The following is a 16,578-nucleotide window of genomic DNA, read 5'->3' on the forward strand; positions in this document are numbered from 1 at the left end:
CTCCATGGAAGGAAGATTGGGCAATCTACTTCTGTAAATGTTTACCCCCTCAGAAACCCAGTGTTGGTTGCTATGAGTTGGAATTGATTTGATAACAGTGAGTTTGATTTGGTTTTGAGATGTATTCTGAGTAAGCAGGGTTTACTTGGAAGTTTTAGAGTCAGAGGACAGGGTTATGGGCCTAGAGCCACCACTCTTTGCTCTGCAAACATATGACAGTCGTGCAGCATCTCAGACCTCAGTGTTCTCTTCTGTAAAATGGGGGCATGGGACTTGCTGATCTGTCTTCAGGGTTGCCTGGCTATTGCATCTTTTGATTGTACTCTACATGAATGACAGAGGCATATCTCTGAGTTTCTGTGCTGAAAATGTAACTTTCCTATTTTTAAACATGAATGTGGACCAGACAATCCACTTTCAACCTACGGCAAGAAAAATTCACAGAGAAACGACTGCCATCATCCATGATGTATCTCAAGTTGTACAAGCTGCAATCAGCACAGCTCTTGGGTGCTAAATGTCTTTATCTATAAAAAGAGATGGGTGGTATTTCAGAAGCTTTGGAGACTTAAAGATTACAGGAGCTTGTCAGTTTTATCACTCAATTATTCTCATAGCTATGTGACAGTTGGCCCAGGCAACACAGAGGCAGCTGAAAGTTCAATCCCCAGTACCTGTTCCACATGTGTAAAAGCCACATGAGGGAAGACACAAGTTGTAGTGCTATTTGGGTGGCCAGCTCCACACCACAACTGGACTTCCATCTTGTTAGCCTGGCTTGTCTGTGAGACTAGGATTGTGATTCTTAGCAGGGTGGGATGTGTTGAGGAGAGGCAGGGGCAGTGAAGCTTTTTCCAAAATACTCATCTCTCTTCTGCCCACCACCATTCTGATATGTCCTGGCTGAAGAATTAGGTGAGGATGCAGACCATGTTGATTTGAAAAAGTTCCCCAGGAGATGCTAATCAAGGACTCTCACTCACTGCCTATTCCCACCCTTACAAACAAGCCCAATTCTATAAGCTAAGAGTTGTCTGACAAACATTATTATCTTATTATTACAGTTATCTAAATTATCATTATTGTTGGGGTCATCAGTCAGCTCTGACTCAGTGCCTCATAGAGTCCTTATGTTTAACAGAATGAAACACTGCCCTGTCATGTGCCTTCCTCACGATTGTTGCTATGTTTGAGCCCTTCGTTACAACCACCATGTCAACCCATCTCACTGAGGGTCTTCTGTGTTTTACTGACCCTCTACTTTACCAAGTATTATGTCCTTTTCTAGCAATTGGTCCCTCCTCATGACATGTCGAAAAAAGCAAGCTTAAGTCTAGCCATTCTCACTTCTAAGCAACATTCTGGCTGTACTTCCTCTAAGACTGATATGTTCATTGTTCTGGCAGTCTTCAGCATATGCAGTATTCTTCACTAATACCACAATTCAAATGCATCAATTCTTCTTTGGTCTTCCTTTTCTACTGTCCAGTTTTTGTACACACATGAGGCAGCTCAAAAGACCACGGTTAGTTAGGGTCAGTCTTGCACCTTAGTCATCAAAGTGACATCTTTGCTTTTTAAGACTGTAAAGAGGTCTTTGGTCACGGATTTGTACAATGTAATACATCATTTGATTTCTTGATTGCAGCTTCCATGAGCACTTTTATTATTATTACAAAACCAAAATAAAAAACACAGAGAGAGAAGGGTAGGTCCCAAAGATGTTGGCTCCATCAAATGGTAGTTGAAGCTAGGATGAAACTTCCTTCTACTATAATACATAGAAATAAGGATAAAATATAACCTCCAATTTTTAAATATGTAGCTGATCCCAGATGCCAGAGACCTTCTTCAATCAGAAATATGGCCCAGCATGCACCAATATTCACTGCAACACTATTTATCATCGCCAAAAGGTACAACCCAAGTGTCCATCAACAGATGGATACGCAAAATGTGGTTTATCCATACAATGGAATATAACCCAGCCAGAAAAAGGAATGGAGTTCTAATACATGCTACAATGAGGATGAACCCTGAAAACACCATGCTGAGTAATATAAGTCAGTCACAAAAGGACAAATATCATATGATCTGACTTACATGGAATTTCTAGAATAGACAAATGACAGAGACCAAAGTTTAATATGGTTACTAGGGGTTGATGAGAGAAGAAATCTAAGTACAGAGTTAAGGGGGGTGAAAAATTTAGAAGTAGATAGAGGTGATAGTTATACAACATGGTGAGTGTAATTAATGTCATCAAATTATACATGTAAAAATGGTTGAAATGGCAAATGTTTTGCTATAAATATTTTACCACAATAAAATTCAGCAAAAAAAAAAAAAAAAAAAAAAAAAAAAAAGAAAGAAATAGGCCCTGAGATTGGAGCTCAAGCTCCTTTCAGATATTAAGTCAGTCTTATTTCAACTACAGACATGAAAAACACATGGTGCAGAATAGGGATACACAACTAGACCAATGGAACAAGACAGAACACCCAGAAATAGACTTTGGTATATGTGAGGAAGAGCAGTTCTGGCAGTACGGTGGTTAAATGCTTGGCCACTAACCAAAAGTTTGAACCCACCAGCCACTCTGTGAGTCAAAGATGTGGCAGTCTGCTTCCATAAAGTTTACAACAATGAGTTTGTTTTTCTTGTATGTGGGAACAGGTACACGGCAGACATGTTATTCAAATTCAGTGAGTACCTTGCAAAAAAGTGTTTACCATGAATCTAATCAAGCCTCTAGACCTAAATTCTAGTTAACAGGATATGAGATTAGAGGAATAAGTTAAATGACACCATTAGGAAATAGACAAATCTACATATGAAACCTATAAAACAACTGGCCTGCTAAAAACCAAAACAAACAAACAGAAACAGCTAAGAAACACATTTTTAGGGCAACTGGGGAAATCTGATTATAGCTTAGATAGTACATAATATTAGGTAATTATTGCTATTATTCAAACAATTTTCCATTGTAAAATTATATGTAACACGTTTATTCATTCAATGCTTTTCACGTGTACAATTTAGTGATATCAGTTACATTACTCATACTGTGCAACCATCACCGTATTATTACTTTTTTAGGTACACTAATGGCATTGTGGGAGAATGTTGTTATTATTAAGAGATGAACAATGAAATATTTAAGAGTGAAATCTCATGATATCTGTAACTTATTTTCAAATGGTTCAGTAAAACTCACCTATATACACACAATGCCACATAGTAAAACATTTAAAATGATTAAATCTAGGTGGTTGGTCTATAGGACATATTTAAATTTGTTCTATGTATTTAACTTTTTCATAATAAAATATTAGAAAAAATCAGAGGGGAAAATGTTAGCTATTTAGTAAATGATGCTGAAAAAACTGAATGTCCATGTAAAAAGCTAGATTCCTGCTTCACATTTGAGAAGAAAAACTGTCTCCATTTCTGAGATTAGGAAGAATTTCTTAAACAGGACACCTAGATTTCAAGCCATAAGGAAAAAACTGATATTGTGATGTCACAAAATTAGAAAAAATATAAATAAAAGATAACAAAAACAAGTAAAATGAAAATCCAGAAAAATTAGAAGATATTTGTCATACACATGACCCAGAAAAGTTAATTCATAAATACATAAGGAATTCATATACATCAATAAAAAGACAATTAGAAAAAAATGCACATATGCTATTAATAAAAATATTCTCTTAGAAAAGTTCAATAGACAGTAAGCCAGTACACCTGCCAAAATTTGTATAATCTCACAAGTAATCATATGTTATTCACCAATGTATTACTATTTCATACACACAGACTGGCCAGAAAAAACAAAAAAAAGCTAACAAAGTTGACAATAGCCAGTAACACACTTCAAACACCAAATCATCACATACCAAATCGCCTAGAATTATCACTTGTAAAAGAGCTTATTGATGTGCACAAAGATGTTCACTGTAGTACGGTTTATAAGTGTAAAACATGAGAAACAGCCCAATCAATATGGAACTGGGTAAATTAACTGGGCATGTTCATACAATAGGATACTATAAACCAAAAAATAAAAACAAAAACAAAACAACAGACCTACTGCCATTGAGTGAATTCTAACTTACAGCAACCCTATAGGACAGAAAAGAACTACCCCATAGGGTTTCCAAGGCTATAATCTTTATGGAAGCAGACTGCCTCATCTTTCTCCCATGGAATGGCTGGTGGGTTTGAACTGCCAATCTTTAGGTTGATAGCCTAATGCCTTAACTCCTGTAATAGCAGAGCCTCTTTAGGATACTATAGAGTAGCCAAAATGAATGATCCAGTACTCATGCAAAGGATCCAGGGTGGTATAAGTGCTATGTGGTCACCTGGTAACTCAGAGATTGGCAGTTGGAACCCACTCAGCTGCTCTGCAGAAGAAAGGCCTGGAGAACTGCTTCCATAAAGATTACAGCCAAGAAAACACTATGGAGTAGTTCTACTCCACCATATGGGGTCACCATGTGTTGGGTACTGAGTCAATGGCAGCTAACAACAACTATAACTCAAGTCAATGTGGAAAAATCGAAAAAATATAATGTTGAGCAGTAAAAGCAAGCTGTCAAAGTGCACATACAGTACCATAAATTCATGTAAATTTAAAATATAAAAGAGAAACCCTATATCTTGTCAGAAGCTCTGGGTGAAGCAATCAGTTAAGCACTTCATTACTAACTGGAAGGTTAGTGGTTCAAACCTACCCAGACATGCCTTGGAAGAAAGGCCCGGTGATCTGATTCCAAAAGGTTACAGCCTTGAAAACCCCAAAGAACACAGTTCTACTTTGACACTTGTGGGATGGCCATGAGTCAGAACGGACTTAATGGCAACTGGTTAGTTTTTAAATTATTTTTCTATCCTGTTATGAGTACTTATTTATAGAATATGGTAGGCAGCCTCTAAGGTGACCCCAGTGATCCCTGCTTCCTGGTATTTACCATTTTGTAGTTCCTTCCCAGGTTGGGTTAGGGTTAGTCTACTGTACAGCCAATAGAATATGGCGGAGTTGAGAGCAAGCTTAGGTCATAAAAGGCTGAGGCTTCTGTCTTGGGTGCTTGGCTGAACTCTTCTCTTGGATTACTTGCTTTGGGAAAAACCAGGTGCACTGTCTTGAGGACACGCAGGCAATCCTGTGTCAAGAATCCCATGGCAAGGAATAAAATGAGGAATCCAGCTCCTAGCTAAAAACTGTGATTTTTTCAGGTCTGACCACAGTTAGTTAGAGACTTTACCTGGCAAGCCTCACAGGAAAGCTGCCCTCCCCAACCAGACTTGGTACATGGCAAGGACTGCTGTCTCTGAGGGGAGATAGCCAAGGACTGAGTGTACATCTGTGTAAGTAGCCCAGAAACCTCCATGTGAGGGAATTTACCGGGGGCCTTAGGCAGAGGACTTCCTCAGTTGCCTCTGCTGAAAGAAATCTCCTTATGAGGGGAAAGGTGGGGAAATGCGAAGACACTTTTCTTTACTCTGACACAGTACTGGGTACTTTTCTATCACTAACCTTTCTTCCCACACTGTGCCCCCCCCCAAACCACTTGCCAACCCTTGTCTCTGGCCCCAAGGTCCATAAAACTGCAGAGCTTTTTGTTCAGGGCTCCCTGGGCAGTGAGAAAAACTCCACCCCACATGTACACTGATGCACCTTTCCCGGCCCTGTTCCTAGGGAAATATGGAACAGGCAGAGCCGGGCATATTTTCTTAGGGCTTCCCTTGTTTATACTATTCCAGTAAGTGGTTAAAGGCTGACTTACAGTCACTTTCATTTTGGCTTGTTATCTTAATTGGCTGCTTAGGACACCTGGCAGTTCATTTCAGCACTCTCACAGTTCCCTGACAATGGAGGTCTCCTGCCAGCCAAAGTGGGTGAGCTGGCAGGAGACCTCAGCCAAAGTGGGTAAGCTAGGAGTGGGAGGGAAAACATGGAACAAAATCCAAAACCTCAATAATGACCAGGATTACTGGTCAGATGAAATCTGATTGAGACCCCCAATACCATGGCCCTGAAATACATTCTGTGCCTGGAATAAAACACACCCCCAGGGCTGGCTCTCAGCCCAGTAGTTAACAAGATGTACATGCAGACCACTCAACCCAGGATGGCACACCCACATACTCTATGGCAATATATCCCTTAGAGCAACAGACCACGGGACACCAGAAGACCAATATTCAAATTGAGGAAATGCAGGACAAATAGGAGTGCATAAATATGAGGGGCACAGGGGGTGGGTTACAGAGTAGGGAGGGGAGGAGACTGGGTTAGGGTTGGACATGGTAAATGGGGAATGAAACTAAATGTACACTTAACGTTGAATGTAAAACAAGCTCTTAAAAAAAAAAAAAAAAAATGAAGTGAGTGAGCTGGGAAGTCGACCCTCCAGCCCTCAGATGACTGCAGCTTCATGAGAGACCCTGGGTCAGAATCTCCCAGCTAAGCCACTCCTCCATTCCTCACCTTCACACACTATCTGTGAGGTAATAAATAGCTGATATGTTTTAGGGGGGAGGGCACTGGCGGTTCAGTAGAATTCTTGCCTTTCATGTGGGAGAACTGGGTTTGATTCCCAGCCAATGTACCTCATGTGCAGCCACCATCTGTCTGTCCACGGAGAACCATGATCTGAACAAGGAGCCCTGGTGGCACAACAGTTATGCATTTGGCTGCTAACCAAAAAGCAGGCAGTTCAAACCCACCCAGCCACTCTGCAAGAGAAAGACCAGCCAACTTGCTTCTATAAAGCTTAAACCAAAAAAATCAAACTCATTGCCACTGAGTCATTCTGACTCATAGCGACCCCCACTAGGTTTGTGAGGTGATAAATCTTTATGGAAGTATATTGCCCCGTTTTCCTTCTGTGGAGCAGCTTGTAGGTTTGAACTCCCAACCTTCTGGATAGCAGTAAATGCCTTAGTCAGTATAAAGATTACAGCCAAAAAATCTCTATGGAATAATTCTACTCTGTAAAACATGGGATCACCATGAGTTGAAATTGACTCAATAGCACCTATCAACAACATGATGCTAAACAGGTTTCATCAGAGCTCCCAGACTAAGATGGACTAGCAAGAAAGGCTTGGAAACTAACTTCTAAAAATTAGCTAATGAAAACACTATGGGTCACAACGGTCTGACCTATAAAGGATCACGGAAATAGCACAGGTCTTGGCAGCATTTTGTTCTATTGTGCATAGGTTGCCATGAATCAGGTGCTGACTTGATGACAGCTAACAACAAGCTAACAGTAACAAGTTTTGGGGTAAGTTGTTGCACAGTGATAGATAACTGAAATAAGGTACTTCTACCCATGTAGTAAGGAGCTCTGGTAGCATAGTGCCTAAGGCACTTGACTGGTAACCAGAAGGCTGGCGGTTCAAACCCACCAGCCACTCCTCGGAAGGAAGATGGGGCAATCTACTTCCGTAGTGATACTGCCTTGGAAACCCAAGGAAGGGTTGCTATGAGTCGGGTCCGATTCAACGGCACATAACAACAACAACAACAACAACCCATGTAGTAAAACTCTAAACGTGTAAGTAATAATTATGAGAAGAATACACATCAATTTCAGGATAAAGGTTAACTCTGGGGAAGAGGTGGGGCTCTAGCTATGCTTGCTGGTTTTTATTTCTATAACAAATGTTTTGGGGAAAAAAATGTGCCAAATGGTTAACGCTTATTAAATATGGATATTCCAGAGGTGAGTACATAATATATAATTTAAAAAATATTTTTAAACATTTTGTAATTAAAAATTAACACATTTAAAAAGGGGAAAAAAAAGTCTAGAAATATATTCCATTTATCATAGCACTATAGAGTGCAGTCTCTTTTAATTGCAGCCCTGAAGGTAAAGTAATTATTTTAATGGCTAAACAATTTGCACCGAAGGGAAGGCATATATCAGTGTAGATTCCCACAGCTGGTAAAATCAAATGTTTAAGTACCAAATCCTTAAATAAATTTTTAAAAAATAGCAACAAAAAACTTTTGTAAGAAAACCTAACAAAGAATTCATGATGAGATGCAGAACAAAAGGTTGCCTTGCCTGGAAGTGCTTAATATTAAACTACTGTATTTCCAATGGCAATTCACTTAGGAAGCATACGGTTATTATGCTCTCTGCAGTATTAAATAAAGTGGACAATATAATGGCTGTTGCCATAGTAGCCTTTACTTTAATGGTATTTAACAAGAGAACAGAAATTGTGGGAAAAATTGCCTTAGTTCTCAGATTCTCTAGGTTAAAAAGAAGGAAAATATTCAGTTGGGGAATACAGTGCTATTTCAGGTGGTAGAGTTACAGTTAACTCCACAGAAAAAGAGCTCACTGAAGGATAATCTGATAGACAGAAAGAGTTAACGCACTTCCAAAAGATTAACAGTGACTCATGACTAAGATAGAAAATGGGAATCTGTGGGTGGTGTAAACGGTTAAACTGTTTAAACACTTGGCTGCTAACTAAAAGGTTAGCAGCACAAGCCCACTCACCTTGCAAGAAAGGCCTGACAATCTATTTCTGAAAAATCAGCCAGGGAAAACCCTATAGGGCACAGTTCTACTCTGACACACATGGGGCCATGGTGAGTCAGAATCAACTTGACGACAACTGGCTTTGGTTTAACATACAAAATGACAAACCTCAAAGATTCACTAATATAAATTCTAGTAAGTCTGCGATGATACTGAAGAACATATACTACAACATATTAAATATATACTCTAGGTTGAGTGATTTCATTCAAATAGAGAATGAATTGGCCCAAAATTCCACATGGAATTTTCCCTTTTTATGTTTCTCTTTTTCCATTCTCCAAATAGCTACTTTATTTTTCAAGGAATGACAGTGTGTTGAAATAAGGATATGAAGCATCACTTACTTGCTTCCTTTACCAGAATTTCCATTTCAAGACTATGATTTAGGTATTAAAAAATAATAACTGAAATCTATCCTTGCTTGCATAGGCCGCCTTTGATCATCTGGCATTTTGCCTACAGTCCTTCATCTCTCTGGTTTTCCTCCAAACTCTTTAGGTGGTTTGATCAGGGTGTCAGTCGGGTAAATTATTAGGAGGGCCAGTACAGCATTCCTGCCTGTCCTTCAACTAGATCTGATGTATAAGGCTTTCCTTCCACCAAATTCATATTTGTTTTCTTTCATTTCCATAAAAAACCAGATGCTGTTGAGTCCATTTGACTTATGGCAAATCATGAGTGTCAGAGTAGAACTGTGCTCCATAGGGTTTTCAAAGGCTGATTTTTTTTAGAAGTGGATCATAGGGTCTTTCTTCCAAGATGCCTCTGGGTGGACTCAAACTCCAACTTTTTGGTTAACAGTCAAGCTTGTTAATTGTTGGCACCCTTAGTTACAAGGTCATCTGGCATTTCACTACAACACCCCACATTTTCTTCTGTTACTTTTCTACCACTAGTCCTTTCCCCCTGTCCTCCCTCATACCTCATCTGGAAGTACATGAAGCTGCAGAAGTCTCTTGTTCAGTCCCTCACTGGTGACACAAATCCCACCCCAATGTCAGAGCTTATCCACCTGACCCTTGCCTGCATGATTTTTCTGTTACACCTCCTTATCCTTAGTTCTTTTTCTACTGCAAATTTGCTTTCTTTTTCTTCCCTTTAGCACACTACATGGTGGCACAAATGGTTAAGCATTTAGCTACTAACTGGAAAGGGTGGCCATTAAAACCACCCAGCAGTGCCTCTGAAGAAAGCCCAGGCGATCTGCTTCTGAAAGGTCACAGTCACTGAAAACCATGTGCAGCACAGTTATTCTCTGCACACGTGGGGTCTCCATGAGTCTAAGCTGACTCAGCAGCAACTGTTTAGCATGCTACCAGCACAAATTTTTGGATTTCATTCTGTTCCTGATTCTGAATCCAAAGCAGCAAAATGATTTTGGCCCTTGGAAATCCTATTTTGAAACACTATAGCTATCACATCTCCAGTGCACATGCTTCCTCCACTTGTCTCTGGCAATCCAATCGTACACCCTCTACTGTGATGTGCCAGTTTGGACCATTAGCCAGGAGCACCTAATCCTCCCATTTATACCATATGCTGTGGGAACACACTCCACTTTAAGCAAACCGTTCAATCTGAAGGAGTTTTCACCCTATCAATTTTATTTTGCTCTCCTGGTTTCCCAAAGCCTCCCATTTCTCTGAAGAACTGCCCAATTTTCAAGCTACATTTCAGATACAAATGCTGCTGTGTACCCTCACATCACCCCTCAAAGAAAATTCTACCACAAAGACAGGCTCCTTGGTCTTGGTATTTTAGGACACTGAGAAAAAGCAATGATAGATGTTTACATCTTACTTCATAACGAGGCTTTTCCTTGAGGGAAAAATGCATTGCTGTGTGCCTCTGAGTCAATTCCGGTGACTCACAGCGACCCTACAGTACAGAGTACAACTTCCGTATAGGGTTTCCCAGGCTCTAATATCTATGGGAGAATATCAGCAGGTCTTTTTCCCCATGGAACCTCTGGTGGGTTCAAACTGTTGACCTTTCAGTTAGCAGCTGAGTGCTTAACCATTGTGCCATCATGGCTTCTTGGAAAAAATATATAGAGCTTATATATGATTTTTTCCTTTTGCTCATTTTGTTTCAGTTGTCAAAAACCTCTAATTTTCCATCAAGGTGTCACAGAGGATTTTCATTCCTGCTGTGGGGATGCCATTTCAAGTTTTATACAAGGGAAATGTAATGACTAACATATATTGAGTATTTGCATGTGTCAAGCATTGGACTAGGTAGGAACTTCATTCAATCCTCTCAGCAATTCCCCAACTCATTTTATCAGTAAGATGTTTATCATGGTCCATGGGCATGAGTCAAACAATTCAATAGCCACTGATTCATCATCCAGAATGGTTGCCAAGTTAGTAGATTAGCCTAAAGTGCTCATGTTAGGGCTTCTTTGATGAGGTAGGAATCGCTCACCTGCACAGGGACTTGTAGCGAAGCCCACTCTCTTTCGAGCTCTGTCAAAGACGACGTAAAAGCCCTCCATCACCGTAGCCCCAATCACCAGTGCATTTGAGGAAGGAGAGATGCCGAATCGGTAGCACTCATAATTCAGGCCAGCTCCCAGCATGGGCTGGATGTAAAGCTGTTTGTGTAAAAGGAAAGAGCAAACAAAGAAGGCAAGAGTCAGGCAGCATCATAAGATTGCTGAGGTCACAATTATGCTCAGAACCCTCCAGGGTGCCATGGGCAGTCACAAATGAAAAAGGAAAGCCATAGCATCTCTGCCATCCAGGAGCTGAGAAACATTATCGAAAGTGACAGGAACATGATAGGAACATGGTAACAACCACCTATAACTATACAGGTGAAATATACTAGAAATAACAACCAGAATGGTTCTTAGAAGTGAGGATGGAGACACTTTGGCTAGCTTCCTTTGGACACATCATCAGGAAACACCAATCACTGAAAAAGAAAAGAGTGTCTGGTAATGTGGAGGGCCAGCAAAAATGAAGGAAACTCTCAATGAGATGGAATGACACAAAAGTAACAACGATGGACTCAAACATACCAACAATCATGAAGATGCTGCAGGACTGGGCAATGCTTCATTCTGTTAAAAATAAGGTTGCTATGAATCAGAGCTGACTCAGTGACAACAGCAATCAATTTTACAGAGGTACACATACATACACAGAAGATGTCCATCTGTCACTCTGTCCATCTACCTACCCATCCATCAGCTATTTATTGAGTACTTACTATGGCCCAGATACTAACCATAGAACCTCAGCTTGGTACTAGCAATTCAATGCTGATTAAGATGGTCCCTGCCCTCTAGAAGGTACCATTTATGAAGGAGCCAGGTATGTAAGTAGAGTGCTAAGTGCTCTAAGAGGCTCATATCCTGGTTGTGTTAACCAGCCAATCAGTCCTTCCTCCTTGAAACTCTTTCTTCACGTGGCCTCAAAGAGAGTAGCAGTATCTTCCTCCTGGCTGTTCCTTGTCCGGCAACCATATTGGATTTGCTTTATCTTTAACTTAAAATTCCATAAGTAGGCCCTAAGGAACCCTTGTGGTGCAATGGTTAAGTGGTTGGCTGCTGACTGAAAGGTCAATGGTCAAACTTACTTTTCTCCTTGGGAGAAAGACCTGGTGATCTGCTTCCATAAAGATTAAGCAAAACCAAACAAAACCAAACTCAGTGCCCTTGAGTGGATTCTGACTCACAGCAACCCCCTTTGGGTTTGTGAGGCAGTAAATCTTATGGAAGTAAATTGCCCAGTCTTCCTTCCATGGAGTAGTTTGAACCGCCCACCTTCTGGTTAGCAGTCAAATGTCTGAGGCACTATGCCACCAGAGCTCCTTATAGCCTAGAAAACCTTCTAAGGTAGTTCTACTCTTTCACATTGGGTTGCCATGATTTGAAAACTGGCTCAATGGCAACTAGCAACAACAAAGTAGGCCATAGGTATGTACATGAACACACATACATACATATACCCTCTCCGAATGAAGGAATTCAAGAGTAAAACCCACACAACTAATTTTTAGATATGATGCAAAAGGATGATATTGATATACTCAGTTAGTTATCAAATAGACTGTAAACTGAGTTTGCATCTTTCAGTCTGTTCTTTCTGTGTCTGTCCCAGTAATACCAGACTGTAAATTCTCTAGCACATCTGGAAACTTCAGTATTACCAGATCTTCAAGTAAAGTGTCTGCCTTAAAGTTAAAATAGAACAAATACACAAACTAGTAGCATTTAGGATGAAAGTATTTACATTTTTATGGTTATGTCAGGGAAAAAGAAAATTGGGATATTCCAGCCTGTGGGGTGGGGCTGGGGGTGGCTTTTTAACAGCCCAAATAAGATTCAGCCTGTGTTGTTGTTGTTGTTGTTATATGCTGTCGAGTCAGACCTGACTCATGGTGACCCCTCCTTGGGTTTCTGAGGCAGTATCACTATGGAAGTAGATTGCCCCATCTTCCTTCCAAGGAGTGGCTGGTGGGTTTGAACCACCAGTCTTCTGATTAGCAGTCAAGTGCCTTAGCCACTACACTACTAGAGCTCTCTTGCGTTTTGGAAAATAATGTTAGGGACACACAAAAACTGAAGATAACTGAAGATAACTGTCCTTGACATGACTCTTTTTGTACTAGTGACTATCTTAATCTGCCTGCCTATTATTGCTGATGCATGAAAGGACCTAAGTAGATGTTCTATTTTAAAATATTGGTGACAAAGAACCTCCTTGATTGTCCAAAATATTAGAAAGGGAGCAAGAGAGGTAGAGCAAGGCTGCTAAAGGGAGACCATTTAGAGCCCTCCATGAGGACAGTGTCAGAGAGTCATGGAGTCTGTGGGGTTCTCATCGGGATCTTTAGCAACTTCCTATCAAAGTCCTCTCCCAATAAGGCTGCCGTTGTTGCTAGCTGCCAAGTGGGCTCCTGACTCATGGTGACCCCACACACAACAGAATGAACACTGCCTGGTCCTGTGCCATCCTGACATGATCAGTTGTAGATAAAACTACTGTGAGCCACAGAGTTTTCACTGACTGATTTTAGAAGTAGTTCACCAGCCTTTTGTTCCTAGTCTATCCTATTCTGGAAGTGCTGCTGAAACCTGTTGGGCCTCATATCAACACATATGCCTTCACAGACAGACAGGTGGTGACTGTGCATGAGATGCTTTGGCCAAGAATCGAACCCAGGTCTCCCACATGGAAGGTGAGAATTCTACCAACTGCACCACCACTGTCACCCATGCCCAACAAGGCAGCGTAAAGCACATGGGATGAAATGCAAGAAAATAGAGGGGAAAGCAGATTGTAGAAACAGAAAATGTGAACGTGTCAACAAAAAATACCCCAGTCTCAAAAATGAGAGGGATGTTAATGCTTATAATTAATAACATAATGCTTATGCAAAGGTATACAGATGAAGTGAAACCTCCCAAACCAGCCCTCTTATATTCCTGGCTCACCTGGGCTTGGTCCTAAAAGCCACTGAAGATCCCCAGGTGACCCTTCAGCATTGATGGCCATCACCTGCCCTGCACATAATAGATGTTTTCCCTAAATGCCTGCTTTATCCTTCTGCTTCTAGGAGTTCCTGCCTCTGCCAACAAACCCATGTGCCATTTATTTACATATTCACCTTTGTCCTGAAGCTGGGTTCTGACTTTAGTTACAAACTACATTGATGAAATAATGTTCATATTTCACTATTAGACTGACCAAAATTTAATCACTGAGAGCACATTATTTTAAAGGTGCTGTAAACATATCATTTGATCTTCACTCTGTGCAGTGCCATTCGGCCAAGGATATTGCAGTCTTTTGAAAATGTCTCTAGCAAGTATTATTATTTCTTCTTTATAGTTAAAGAGACAGACATAGAGAGGGTTATGTGAATTGCTCAAAGTTACAGTTATAGTCAAGGGCACTGCTGAACATGTAACTCAAGTCTCTCATGTCCAGCCATATACAGCCTCTGCTGGGCTTGTGTTTCTCTGGAAGCATTCAATCCTTCTCCTAGTATCTCTTCATTTCAGGAATATGCATCACACCATAAATAAAGATGAAAATGGGGAAAAGGCAATGTTATCATTTACCTTTTTCTTCCAAAATTATTCCTCCTTCCCTTCACCCAAAACTAAGCCCTTTATTTCAAATCCATCAAATTATAACAAAGACACATTAACCTGTCCATTCCATAAATACTCATTAGGCATCTACCTTGCACTGCCAATACTATTAGGAAGTGTGTTATGGATTGGACTATGTCAATAATATGTGTTGGAATCGTAAACCCTTTATGTGTTGGAATATATGTTAAAAATAATAACTTGATGTCAACTAGACTCTGACCCAAGGCAATCCCATGTATTACAAAGTAGAACAGCTCCACAGGGTTTTCTTGGCTGTAATCTTTACAAAAGCAGATCACCAGGCCTAGACAATCCTATAAGGCAGTTCTACTCTGTCACATGGGGTCACTAAGAGTTGAAAATTGACTTGGTTGCAACGAACAACAAATTAGTCAAGCACAGACCATTTGTGCTATCTAGGGACTTATCAGTAATAACAGCAACTGTGTTGATAACATGTGTTGGAATCCTAACCCCTGCACCTGTGGATCTAATGTATTAGATCCATAATGCAATCTAACGTTCTGTCAATGAAGACATACCAGTGTAGTATATCCTAAACCTAATCACTTTTGAGTTATAAAAAGAGCAGATTAGACACAGAGGCAAGCACAAAGAGGGGAAAATAGATGCCACTGAGGAACTGAGGAATGATGGGGTTACAGAAGCTGAAAAGGAAAAAAATATTCCCTCAGAGCTGGCAGAGAGAAAGTCTTCCCCTAAAGCCTTCCCCTAGTCCTGGATTCGGACTTCCAGCCTCTGTGTGAAACTTCTGTTCTTTAAAGCCACCCACTTGTGTATTTCTGTTACAGCAGCAATAGAAGACTAAGGCACAATGTGGAGGAAGGATGATTTTTAAAACTCATGATTCCAATCTCTAAGGAATTAATAATTTATTTGAAGAAGAAATAGAAATTAAACAAACACTGAAGTCAAATGAAAAAGGCAAAAGCATAATCTTTAACTTAAAGGTATGATTCCAAGCAGATGAGCAGACTGGGAAGAATGTACCATGAGTTTGAAGGACAAAGTCACCAGTGGGCTATTATGCTCAGCAAAGATTTCACAAAAGGGGGTTTGTTTGAGTTGGGCCTTAAAGAATGGGAAGAATTTGGGAGAAGATAGGGCATTTCAGACAGGGGGGATGGTAGAAACAAGGGTTAGGAGAAGGAAGCAAGTGATAGTAACTATCCAGGGTCAAGAGTGAAGCAGGTGACAGACAGGCTGGAGAACAAGGGTGAGTCCAGGAGCAGAGATCCTTCAAAGCTGTGTTGGGGAATTTGTCATTGCTGTTAGCTGCCATTGAGACAGCCCCTGTTCATAGTGACCACATGAATAACAGAATGAGATGCTGCCCTGTCCTGAACCATTCCCATGTGAGTTGTGGATTGGATCATGGCGCTCCATAGGGTTTTCGCTGGCTGATTCTTGGAAATAGTTGTCATGCCTTTCTTTCTACTCCCTCTCAGCATGGACTCTCCACTGAAACCTAGTCAGCAGCATAGCAACATACAGCCTCTACTGAAAGACATGGTGGCTGTGCATGAGGTACCCTGACCAGGAATCAAACCCAGGCCTCCTACGTGAAAGGGGAGAATTCTACCACTGACCCATCACTGCCTCTGGCCAGGGAATGCAGCTACCAGTACTTAACTTGTGAGGACTCACTGAAGTGTCTCCAGAGGAAAGTCTGGGATAAAAGCTGTGGCTTAGGAAGATAAATCCAGTAATAATTTTATAAAGAAGAGAGGGCTGGGGGCTTGGGGTGGGTGAAGAGCCCCCTAGAGAAGCAGACTACAGCAAGCTGATGGGAATAGAAAGGAGAGAAAGAAGTGGAAAACATGACTAAAGAAGATAAACATGGTATATTTAATTAGATACTCAGGA

At 40.7% G+C, this 16,578-nt stretch overlaps 1 protein-coding gene across 1 annotated transcript in view; it reads right to left on the bottom strand.

Moving 5' to 3' along the window:
* The window catches only part of BACE2 (beta-secretase 2), a 160,041-nt gene that overhangs the window by 36,749 nt on the left and 106,714 nt on the right, over nt 1–16,578 (bottom strand). The window contains exon 8 of the mRNA XM_007947284.2: nt 11,007–11,175. Coding sequence (XP_007945475.1) covers nt 11,007–11,175 — 169 coding nt within the window. The remainder of the gene's footprint in view (nt 1–11,006; nt 11,176–16,578) is intronic.

This window comes from Orycteropus afer, unplaced genomic scaffold, assembly GCF_000298275.1.
Source record: "Orycteropus afer afer isolate SDZICR_OR568_19922 unplaced genomic scaffold, OryAfe1.0 scaffold00179, whole genome shotgun sequence".
NCBI classification, from domain to species: Eukaryota; Metazoa; Chordata; class Mammalia; order Tubulidentata; family Orycteropodidae; genus Orycteropus; species Orycteropus afer.